The sequence below is a fragment of the Dendrobates tinctorius genome, unplaced genomic scaffold (assembly GCF_039654945.1).
Source record: "Dendrobates tinctorius isolate UK_male_01 unplaced genomic scaffold, ASM3965494v1 ptg000111l, whole genome shotgun sequence".
Classification (NCBI taxonomy): domain Eukaryota; kingdom Metazoa; phylum Chordata; class Amphibia; order Anura; family Dendrobatidae; genus Dendrobates; species Dendrobates tinctorius.
Window position 1 is genome coordinate 30,024,179 of NW_027361779.1, and position 12,505 is coordinate 30,036,683.

The window sequence follows — 12,505 nt, forward strand, 5'->3', positions numbered from 1 at the left end:
CTCCACAATTAGTCAGAAGACCTTACCGGACCAGCGCCCGCTCTCCTGACCTGTACCCAACATTAAGGTTTCCAGGCACACTGGAGTCAGGTCAGACAAAACTACAGACATTGATGGGTTATGCTGACCGTATACTGCGTATGCCTCATCCCACCCACAGATTATGTCAGGGGGTTTCAAGACCTGGCTCAGTTTTCAGATTGCCCACATTCCTTTCGTTCTGTAAGAGATAAGCCGCCACTACTGTAGGGGTCTGGTAGCAATCTCATAGAGACCACAGGTGTGGCTTAGACTGAGCGCTCCTGTGTACGGGAGAGTCAGGCAAATCAGCCAATTTCGGTACTTGGGTTTTGGTAGTTTGTCTTCCATCGGTGCTGATTCCAAGATAGAATTCTGGTTGTGCCGCTACATAACCTCAGCTTCAGCAAAGCAGGGCTAAATCCTAAAAAGTCTTATAAGGGCCCCGCTTAAAATAAAAAAAAAATCTTGGTGCCAAAATAAATAATTTCAGACATCTATTTTGTGATTTTTTTTTTTAAATTTTGAATGTTACTATTGCCACTTTACAAAAGGCAGCACATTTTGAGCAGTGAAATGGTTAATAATGGGATTTCTGTCGTCCATTTTTCTAAATTAGTTCAATCAGCCCAAGAGATGAATTAAGCGTGGACGACACAGGCTTTATTTTATGCAGTAGAGAATGCAAACATAGTAGAGGCTATTGCAATGGCAAAGTTATACATGCATGGACCCCAATAGGCACATTCAGTCTGTAAATGCTTATATCAGAAGTCCTCCTATATACAAAGGATTCAGCAAACCCAAAGGAAAGTTAGAGGAAAGCACAAGAGATTCACCTTCAAGACGCTGGAATTGGGCCAAGAACTCCTCCAATTTCTTTAACGCACTGTCAAGCTGTCCTCCAGAATATGGCTTCATAACCTCCAAGCACTTCTGAAGTGTGGAGGCTAGTTCATCCTTTGCCAGCATTCTGCAATATAAAATGATGCCAGTCAAAAACACCTAAACCAGAAAAAAATCAGAAGCTTTTAAAGGAAATCTGTCACCGGGTTTTTGCTGCTCCATCTGAAAATCAGCATAATGTAGGGGCCGAGAACCGGATTCCAGTGATGAATCACTTACTAGGGCTGCTTGCTGTGAGTTATATGTGGTTCGTCAGCTTAAAACGTTAAATTTTTTGCCTAGCAACAAGTATCCACGTTACATTGGGGACAGACCAATCTCCATGACCCTGTGTAGACTGGGGTTGTCACCCACGATCCCCCACACTAGTGATGTGCCTTAGCAGGGAAGGTGGCCCCGGGTTCTCAGCATTAAGTATGAACATATGTGACACCATAAACACTGCGCACCAGTTTAACACTATGAGAAAAACAGTGCCACATAGAAGTAATAAATATACAGATCACCACCGAGTGCTTAGATGGGAATTTCAGGGTGAATAAGGACAGGGCAAGTGTTAGGCAATACAGACACAAGGGAGATTGCAAATATTCTTTGGCGAGTGAGAAGGATCCTTCCTTGGTGCTCAGAAATATACTGTAATAAAGCCTACTGAGCAAAATACAGACAACCCTTTCTAATGACGGCAAATAAATCTTTTCACCACAGTGATTAAGGGCTTTATTTGCCGCCATGTTAACTGGCACAATAGCACCCGTCCATGCTGCCGCAGAGTGAGGCATTACACCTGCAGATTGCTCAGACCAAGCATGAGTGTGTAATGATGAGGACCCCAGTGCTGCTCAGTCTACCGAGTGCCTGTGAGATCACTGCACCATGTGAACCAACTCCTCTGCTCTGGGGGCAGTATATGCCGAATTCTGCCAGAAGTGTAGCCGACGGTACGCTGGGATCTTCTCACGCTTACTTTATACATGGGGTCCTTACCCACTGACAAGCTACTGACTGTATTACATTCCGAGACCGGGGAAAAGTGGTGATGCACTACTCCCTGCACAGACAATTAGGGAATCCAGCGGAAATGAGGATGTCCCCCGGAAGGATTTGTCATTGCTCCTGTGACTAATGGGAGTGACCCTAACAAAAAGACATTATATTAAAGCAAGCCTCAACAGTGCCTCCTCTCTGCGACAGCTGCTGCCTCTTAGTGCTTGCAAGCCCAGCTAAGACATATGATCCATGTGTCTGAAGAATGTTTATGGTCCAGACCGAAATATCCACTTTAATTTTGTGGACCGTCACACAAATTCAATTACTGTGAGAATCCCGGATACCTTCTCACTACACATAGGGGTTACAATCCTTCTCCCGCACCCGTCCAATAGGAGAGCCATATATCCTCTCTTACCTGTCATGTTGGAAATGGCACCCTAACCGCAGACAGGATGCTATAGAGCAGGAGGAGCGGATCACATTTTTCCCACAAAAATGTGAATTAGTTTCATTATAACTTGCATTTCATTCACTGAAATCCTTGGCGTTTGTGTCCATGAGTCCAGTGGGCGGTCCTACTCAGTGACTGACATCCCTGTATGACTGTGCAGGCAGAGACAGCTGTCAGTCACTGGTAGGACCACCCACTGGACTTGTATGTATACAAAACGCCAAGGATTTCAATGAATAAAGTACAAGTCAGACTGAACCAACAATCCGATACAGAATTCTGCTCATCTCCTTCTCTCCACCGCACTGTCCACAGACTGTACGGCATCTACAACGTGACAGGTTCCTTTTAAGTAACAGATAAATGAAAAAGGTCAACCCACCTTTTACATGCGATATAAAAGTACAGCCTTCAGGGCCAAAAGGTGTCCCAGAAATGCAAACACTTACCGCAGGAGGTTTAATGCGGAGTTGTAGTCTTCTGTATCCCAGATATTCCTTTCCAAACAAGCACAATAAAGTTCTCGAATCTGGAAACCAAGTACAGAATCAATCCTTGGCTCACTAGCACACCCGGAGCCATTATCACCACACTTCCCAAGGTCACTGGATGTGGCACTGTGCGCACAGCATCTCATAAAGCATGTAGCAAAGGACTACGCACTGGGAAATCAGCTCATCTCCCACTGACACATACAGGGAGGACAGCGGAAATTTCATGCAGAGAAGCCATATTCTATGGTGACACCCATTCAAATGGGAATCATTTATGCCATGGATTTCCACTCTAAGAAGGGGTTAACCTCATTGCATAAAGCTATCTGCATAACAAGGGACATTATATTCTAGTAGGTGACTCCCTTACAGTTAATCAGAGAACATCAATGGTATTTTACAACACCAAAATCTGAACAAAAATGGAGTGAGAATTCTGTCCAACTGCAAACACTGGTGCAAGAATTCAAAACAGCAGAGCCCCAGATGTGCCGGCGACACCGCACTGCTGTCCTTGTATATTAGCCCTAATAGGCTATACAGTGGGGGAAATAAGTATTGGATCCCTTGCTGATTTTGTAAGTTTGCCCACTGACAAAGACATGAACAGTCTATAATATTAAGAGTAGGTTCATTTTAACATTGAGAGATAGAATATCAAAAATAAAATCCAGAAAATCACATTGTATAAATTATATACATTTATCTGCATTTTGCAGTGAGAAATAAGTATTTGCTCCCCTACTAACCATTTGGTGTATGTGCACACGCTGCGGATTCTGCTGCGGATTGATCCACGCAGATTAAGCAAAATCCACAGGTAAATCCGCAGGTCAAAAGACCTGCGGTTTTGCCCTGAGGTTTATCACCTCTACAATGGAGGAGATGGTAAACCGCAGCGGAATCCACAGAAAGAATTGACGAGAGAGAGAGAATTTTTTTCGTCCGCCAGAAAGAATTCCAGGGTTAATTTTCTCTCTGACTTCCTTTCTCCGGGCATGCGCAATGTAAAATGCGGATCCAACAACAAAATAAACGTTGCATGGTCCCGTCCAGGCATGCCGGCGGATGAAAAAAATTTGGCGGTTCCTCACAAAAACGGATCCAACGGATGGCCATCCGTCAAGATCCGCCAGTAATGCAAGTCAATGAGGAAAAAAACGGATCCGCAAAAAAAATGGCGGATCCGTTTTTTTCAAAACCTGGCGGATTTTGACTGATGGTCAAAAACGGAAGTGTGAAAGAGGCCTTAGACTAGTTTCACATTAGCGCTTTTGAGCGCAGCGACGGCATGCTCACGGCCGCCGCTAAGCCCCGCCCCCTGCCGCGCCTCCGCCGGTAGCTCCGCCTTCCGGCACATGACGCTGCATGCGTCCTGCGTCCCCTATCTTTATCACTGGGGGAGCAGGCAGTGCGCAGTATGCGTTTGGCGGCGCATGCGTCCTTTTGACGGTGCGCCGACCTGCGCCAAACGCAACCTGCTGCAGTTTGGTTGCGCTCAGCGCACCGTCAAAAAGGCGCATGCGCCGCCAAACGCATACTGCGCACAGCCTGTGCCCCCAGTGATAAAGATAGGGGACGCAGGACGCATACAGCGTCATGCGCCAGTAGGCGGAGCTACCGGCGGAGGCACGGCAGGGGGCGGGACTTAGTGGCGGCCGTGCGCAGGCCGTCGCTGCGCTCAAAAGCGCTAATGTGAAACTAGCCTTAGTCGTTCCTAATCAGCTCGATACCTGCATTAAAGACACCGGTCTTACATAGTCACCTTTATAAAAGACGCCTGCCCACAGACTCAATTAATCAGTCAGACTCTAAACTCTACAACATGGGCAAGTCCAAAGAGCTTTCTAAGGATGTCAGGGGCAAGATCATAGACCTGCACAAAGCTGGAAAGGGCTACAAAACCATACGTAAGACACTGGGTAAGAAGGAGACAACTGTTGGTGCAATAGTAAGATGGAAGAAATACAAAATGACTGTCAATCGACATCGATCTGGGGCACCATGCAAAATCTCACCTCGTGGGGTACCCTTGATCATGAAGAAGGTGAGAGATCAGCCTAAAACTACACGGGGGGAACTTATTATTGATCACAAGACAGTTAGGACCACAGTCACCAAGAAAACCATTGGTAACACATTACGCTGTAAAGGCTTATAATCCTGAAATGCCCGCAAGGTGCCCCTGCTCAAGAAGGCACATGTGCAGGCTGGTCTGAGGTTTGCCAATGAACACCTGGATGATTCGGTGAGTGATTGGGAGAAGGATCTGTGGTCAGATGAGACAAAAATTTAGGTCTTTGGTATTAACTCGCCATGTTTGGAGGATGAGAAATGCTGCCTATGGCCCAAAGAACACCGGCCCCACTGTGAAGCATGAAGGTGGAAACATTGTTTTGCAGGTGTTTCTATGCTAAGGGCACAGGACTACTTCTCCACATCAATGGGGGAATGGATGGAGCCATGTACCGTAAAATCCTGAGTGACAACCTCCCTTCCTCCTTCAACAGGACATTAAAATGGGTCGTGGCTGGGTCTTCCAGCAAAACAATGACTCAAAACATACAGCCAAGGCAACAAAGGAGTGGCTCAAATAGAAGCACATTAAGGTCCTGTGGTGGCCTAGGCAGCCTTCAGACCTTAATTCCATAGAAAACTCATGGATGGAGTTGAAGCTCCGAGTTGCCAAGTGACAGCCTCAAAATCTTAATGATTTAGAGATGATCTGCAAAGCGGAGTGGACCAAAATTCCTTCTGACATATGCGCAAAACTCATCATCAGCTACAAAAAAAAAACATCTGACTGCTGTGCTTGCCAAGAAGGGTTTTGCCATCAAGTAATAAATCTTGTTTGCCAGAGGGATCAAATACTTACCGTATATACTCGAGTATAAGCTGACCCGAGTATAAGCCGACGCCCCTAATTTTGCCACAAAAGACTGGGAAAACTTATTGACTCGTGTATAAGCCGAGGGTGCACAGTGAGTGGCCCCAGTTATGATGCACAGTGAGTGGCCCCAGTTATGATGCACAGTGAGTGGCCCCAGTTATCTGCACAGTGAGTGGCCCCAGTTATGGTGCACAGTGAGTGGCCCCAGTTATGGTGCACAGTGAGTGGCCCCAGTTATGGTGCACAGTGAGTGGCCCCAGTTACGGTGCACAGTGAGTGGCCCCAGTTACGCTGCACAGTGAGTGGCCCCAGTTACGCTGCACAGTGAGTGGCCCCAGTTACGCTGCACAGTGAGTGGCCCCAGTTACGGTGCACAGTGAGTGGCCCCAGTTACGATGCACAGTGAGTGGCCCCAGTTACGATGCACAGTGAGTGGCCCCAGTTATGATGCACAGTGAGTGGCCCCAGTTATGATGCACAGTGAGTGGCCCCAGTTATGATGCACAGTGAGTGGCCCCAGTTATGATGCACAGTGAGTGGCCCCAGTTATCTGCGATCTGCACAGTGAGTGGCCCCAGTTATCTGCAGTGAGTGGCCCCAGTTATGGTGCACAGTGAGTGGCCCCAGTTATGGTGCACAGTGAGTGGCCCCAGTTATGATGCACAGTGAGTGGCCCCAGTTATGATGCACAGTGAGTGGCCCCAGTTATGGTGCACAGTGAGTGGCCCCAGTTATGGTAACAGTGAGTGGCCCCAGTTATGATGCACAGTGAGTGGCCCCAGTTATGATGCACAGTGAGTGGCCCCAGCTTTTCTGCCCAGTGAGTGGCCCAAGCTTTTCTGCCCAGTGAGTGGCCCCAGCTTTTCTGCCCAGTGCGTGGCCCCAGCTTTGCTGCCCAGTGAGTGGCCCCAGCTTTGCTGCACAGTGAGTGGCCCCAGCTTTGCTGCAGTGAGTGGCCCCAGCTTTGCTGCACAGTGAGTGGCCCCAGCTTTGCTGCACAGTGAATGGCCCCAGCTTTTCTGCACAGTGAGTGGCCCCAGCTTTTCTGCACAGTGAGTGGCCCCATCATGTTGCTGCTGCCGCTGCCTCCCTTACAAAAGAAAAAAAAAAAAAAACCTGTATGCTCACCTCAGTCGCTGCCCCCTGCTCATCAGCGTTGCGCTCAGCAGTGACTGTGCAGGCAGAGAGTGATAGCGCCCTCTGACCTGAATGTCACTGCAGAGGACGCAAGACAGCAGAGCGCAGGGACAGGTGACTATGCCTCCCCCCCCCCTTCATACTCACCGGGGTCCTGGCGCTTGTCTCTGCAGCTCCCCTGCTTGTTGTTCCATGTTGTCGGCGCTGCTCTCTTCCTGGTTCAGCGGTCACGTGGTACCCGCTCATTAAATATGCACATATTTAATGAGCGGGTACCATTTGACAGCTGAAGCAGGAAGAGAGCAGCGCCGACAACATGGAACAAGCAGGGGAGCTGCAGAGAAGGGTGAGTATGATCTGACACCCCCGCTCACCCTCCCCTGCCGATCCCCCCCGGTATATGACTTGTGTATAAGCCGAGAGGGGGACTTTCAGCCCCAAAAAATGGGCTGAAAATCTCGGCTTATACACGAGTATATACGGTATTTCTTACTGAAAAATGTAAATAAATTTATATAATTTATACAATGTGATTTTCTGGATTTTATTTTTGATATTCTATGTCTCAATGTTAAAATTAACCTACCCTTAAAATTATAGGCTGTTCATGTTTCTATCAGTGGGCAAACTTACAAAATCAGCAAGGGATCCAATACTTATTTCCTTCGCTGTAGGGGCGTATGGTATACAGTGTGCCAGTCAGTATATCGCTACCATCATACATGTACAGTGGGGCAAAAAAGTATTGTCAGTCAGCAATAGTGCAAGTTCCACCACTTAAAAAGATGAGAGGCGTCTGTAATTTACATCATAGGTAGACCTCAACTATGGGAGACAAACTGAGAAAAAAAAATCCAGAAAATCACATTGTCTGTTTTTTTTTCATTTTATTTGCATATTATGGTGGAAAATAAGTATTTGGTCAGAAATAAAATTTCATCTCAATACTTTGTGATATATCCTTTGTTGGCAATGACAGAGGTCAAACGTTTTCTGTAAGTCTTCACAAGGTTGCCACACACTGTTGTTGGTATGTTGGCCCATTCCTCCATGCAGATCTCCTCTAGAGCAGTGATGTTTTTGGCTTTTCGCTTGGCAACACGGACTTTCAACTCCCTCCAAAGGTTTTCTATAGGGTTGAGATCTGGAGACTGGCTAGGCCACTCCAGGACCTTGAAATGCTTCTTACGAAGCCACTCCTTCGTTGCCCTGGCGGTGTGCTTTGGATCATTGTCATGTTGAAAGACCCAGCCACGTTTCATCATCAATTCCCTTGCTGATGGAAGGTTTGCACTCAAAATCTCACGATACATGGCCCCATTCATTCTTTCATGTACCCGGATCAGTCGTCCTGGCCCCTTTGCAGAGAAACAGCCCCAAAGCATGATGTTTCCACCACCATGCTTTACAGTAGGTATGGTGTTTGATGGATGCAACTCAGTATTCTTTTTCCTCCAAACACGACAAGTTGTGTTTCTACCAAACAGTTCCAGTTTGGTTTCATCAGACCATAGGACATTCTCCCAAAACTCCTCTGGATCATCCAAATGCTCTCTAGCAAACTTCAGACGGGCCCGGACATGTACAGGCTTAAGCAGTGGGACACGTCTGGCACTGCAGGATCTGAGTCCATGGTGGCGTAGTGTGTTACTTATGGTAGGCCTTGTTACATTGGTCCCAGCTCTCTGCAGTTCATTCACTAGGTCCCCCCGCGTGGTTCTGGGATTTTTGCTCACCGTTCTTGTGATCATTCTGACCCCACGGGGTTGGATTTTGCGTGGAGCACCAGATCGAGGGAGATTATCAGTGGTCTTGTATGTCTTCCATTTTCTAATTATTGCTCCCACAGTTGATTTCTTCACTCCAAGCTGGTTGGCTATTGCAGATTCAGTCTTCCCAGCCTGGTGCAGGGCTACAATTTTGTTTCTGGTGTCCTTTGACAGCTCTTTGGTCTTCACCATAGTGGAGTTTGGAGTCAGACTGTTTGAGGGTGTGCACATGTGTCTTTTTATACTGATAACAAGTTTAAACAGGTGCCATTACTACAGGTAATGAGTGGAGGAAAGAGGAGACTCTTAAAGAAGAAGTTACAGGTCTGTGAGAGCCAGAAATCTTGATTGCTTGTTTCTGACCAAATACTTATTTTCCACCATAATATGCAAATAAAATGAAAAAAAAACAGACAATGTGATTTTCTGGATTTTTTTTTCTCAGTTTGTCTCCCATAGTTGAGGTCTACCTATGATGTAAATTACAGACGCCTCTCATCTTTTTAAGTGGTGGAACTTGCACTATTGCTGACTGACTAAATACTTTTTTGCCCCACTGTATACTGGAAAATGCCATTGAAGATGAAGTGTGAAGAGCACATATTCCACCCTTTCTATGTTTAGTAATCTTGGGTCACATTTGATTGCTGTAGGATTTTTTTCAGGATACGATTTTGAGGAATTACAGACCAGCACCTATTATCTGTACTGACCTAAAGCAAACAAATCCTCTCCATACATATTGTATGATCATTTTTAAAGCATATTAAAATAATTTATTAAAATGCACATGATGTTGTCACTAATCCTATTTTCATGCACTATACAAAAATGCAGATGAGGGTGTGCGCATAGAACACACTGCATGGACAGTATAAGGCTGAGTGCAGACGGACTTTTTGGCCCTGCGGATTTTTCCGCGCAGAATGGAAGAAATCCGCAGGTCAAATGACCTGCATTTTTCCTGCGGATTTCTTCCATTTTTCATGCGGTTTTCCCCCTGCGGATTTGGTGACCGGGGAGATGGAAAACTGCACAAAAGAAGTAACATGCTGCGGATTTTGTACCGCGGAAAAATCCACAGCGTTTTTTTTTTTACATTGATTTAAAGGCTACTGTACATCACAATGCAGAAATGCAACGTTTCTTCGCGGTAAAATCTGCTGCGGAACCGCTGCAAATCTGCATCGTGTGCACACAGCCTAACAGATCGGTATCAGCTCCACCTGCTGGTTACACAGAGGATTACAGGCATGTGAAACCCGAGATGATGGGACATGAGCTTTTCAATGATACCATAATGGAGCACTGCCCACTGTTTGTGCGTTAGCCACAGTTTTCATATTGTTGTTACACCCAACAACACATTTTTGCATTCATTTCAATGTACCCTGACCATGAGTATGTCATGTTTTTTAGGCAATGCAGAATGTATAGCACAGGATCATTCCTAGGCTTGGTAGAAGCATGCACAACACCACTTCACTAACAATTAATGACTGATACTGTATAGTTATCACAGCTGTATGACGGATATGAAGACAAGGATGAACCACAGATGTGCAGCATGCTTCCCATTGTGTATTCCAAGATGGCGCTTCCAACACTAATTTAGAATTTTATTTCTAGCCCTCAATAAAATAAGTACACTACCTTCTTTAAAGGGAATCAGTCACCAGGTTTTTGCTACCCCATGATGTAGGGACAGAAAACCTGACTACAGTGATGTATTGCATACTGGATTGCCGATTGCAGTTTTCATAAAATCACGGTGGTATCTGATACAGATCTACCAGTTCTCTGAATGCGGAGCTCTGTATAACCCTGATCACATCACTGATTGGCAGATTTCTCTGTGCACTGTGCATAGGCAGAAAGCTGCCAATCTGTGGTTAGGGTGTGGTTGGACGGCCTGTTTTACTAGTTCTCTAGTGATAATCTCCTGATAAAATAGTGATTTTATAAAAACTACAATCAGCAGTCTAGCAAGTGACATCACTAGAATCCAGGTCTCTGCCCCTACATTATGCTGCGCTCAGATTAGATATCAAAATCCTGGCGACAGATTCAATTTAAAGGGGTTTTTTTTTTTAGCTGCAAAGAAAAGTCTGCACACAGTCTAATGGCAAAATAGTGTGCGGTGTCACCGTTCCCCTGTATTCTCATCAAGAGTATGTGCAATCACATGCAGACTAGAGTCTCAGTTGAGAGAATCAGATATGAATCTAGTCAGCATGTGACTGCTCACTAATGCTGTGAATACAGGGGAATGGTCACAGTAACTGCCGACTCTCTTCAGCCTGAAAAAACCCTCATTAGCCAGTAGCATACGTTAGACGTGTACAAATCAGTTCAAAATTACAATGGATATTGAACGCTCATATCTATATATTCTCTTAAATTGATGTTATTGCCAGAAACACTGAAAACGCTGTGATTGGCTGTTCAGAATTGTAGATTGCAGCTGCAGGGGCTGGGGCGGGAGGCGCCACCTCCCGGGAACACGACTCCAGGTGACCTACTACAGTGAGAAACAGCAGGCACCTTCATATGATCACTGTGCACTCCATCACAGTGATCGCGTGAATGACATGACGTACATATACAGTTGTGGCCAAAAGTATTGACACCCCTGCAATTCTGTCAGATAATACGCAGTTTCTTCCTGAAAATAATTGCAAACACAAATTCTTTGGTATTATTATCTTCATTTAATTTGTCTTAAATGAAAAAACACAAAAGAGAATGAAGCAAAAAGCAAAACATTGATCATTTCACACAAAACTCCAAAAATGGGCCAGACAAAAGTATTGGCACCCTAAGCCTAATACTTGGTTGCACAACCTTTAGCCAAAATAACTGCGACCAACCGCTTCCGGCAACCATCAATGAGTTTCTTACAATGCTCTGCTGGAATTTTAGACCATTCTTCTTTGGCAAACTGCTCCAGGTCCCTGATATTCAAAGGGTGCCTTCTCCAAACTGCCATTTTTAGATCTCTCCACAGGTGTTCTATGGGACTCAGGTCTGGACTCATTGCTGGCCACCTTAGAAGTCTCCAGTGCTTTCTCTCAAACCATTTTCTAGTGCTTTTTGAAGTGTGTTTTGGGTCATTGTCCTGCTGGAAGACCTATGACCTCTGAGGGAGACCCAGCTTTCTCACACTGGACCCTACATTATGCTGCAAAATTTGTTGGTAGTCTTCAGACTTCATAATGCCATGCACACGGTCAAGCAGTCCAGTGCCAGAGGCAGCAAAGCAACCCCAAAACATCAGGGAACCTCCGCCATGTTTGACTGTAGGGACCGTGTTCTTTTCTTTGAATGCCTCTTTTTTTCTCCTGTAAACGCTATGTTGATGCCTTTGCCCAAAAAGCTCTACTTTTGTCTCATCTGACCAGAGAACATTCTTCCAAAACGTTTTAGGCTTTTTCAGGTAAGTTTTGGCAAACTCCAGCCTGGCTTTTTTATGTCTCGGGGTAAGAAGTGGGGTGTTCCTGGGTCTCCTACCATACAGTCCCTTTTCATTCAGACGCTGACGGAGAGTACGGGTTGACACTATTGTACCCTCGGACTGCAGAGCAGCTTGAACTTGTTTGGATGTTAGTCGAGGTTCTTTATCCAACATCCGCACAATCCTGCGTTGAAATCTCTTGTCAATTTTTCTTTTCCGTCCACATCTAGGGAGGTTAGCCACAGTGCCATGGGCTTTAAACTTCTTGATGACACTGCGCACGGTAGACACAGGAACATTCAGCTCTTTGGAGATGGACTTGTAGCCTTGAGATTGCTCATGCTTCCTCACAATTTGGTTTCTCAAGTCCTCCGACAGTTCTTTGGTCTTCTT

At 45.8% G+C, this 12,505-nt stretch overlaps 1 protein-coding gene across 9 annotated transcripts in view; it reads right to left on the bottom strand.

Annotated features, from left to right (window-relative positions):
• ORC3 (origin recognition complex subunit 3) overlaps nucleotides 1-12,505 on the bottom strand; it is a 142,649-nt gene that overhangs the window by 22,839 nt on the left and 107,305 nt on the right. For all 9 annotated transcript variants that reach the window (XR_012234811.1, XM_073589598.1, XM_073589596.1 and 6 more), the window contains 2 exons: nucleotides 2,818-2,897; nucleotides 858-991 (listed from right to left, as the gene is read on the bottom strand). Coding sequence is in view for 8 of the 9 variants with exons in the window: in XM_073589598.1 (XP_073445699.1) it covers nucleotides 858-991; nucleotides 2,818-2,897 (214 nt within the window). In the remaining variant the exon portion in view is untranslated. The remainder of the gene's footprint in view (nucleotides 1-857; nucleotides 992-2,817; nucleotides 2,898-12,505) is intronic.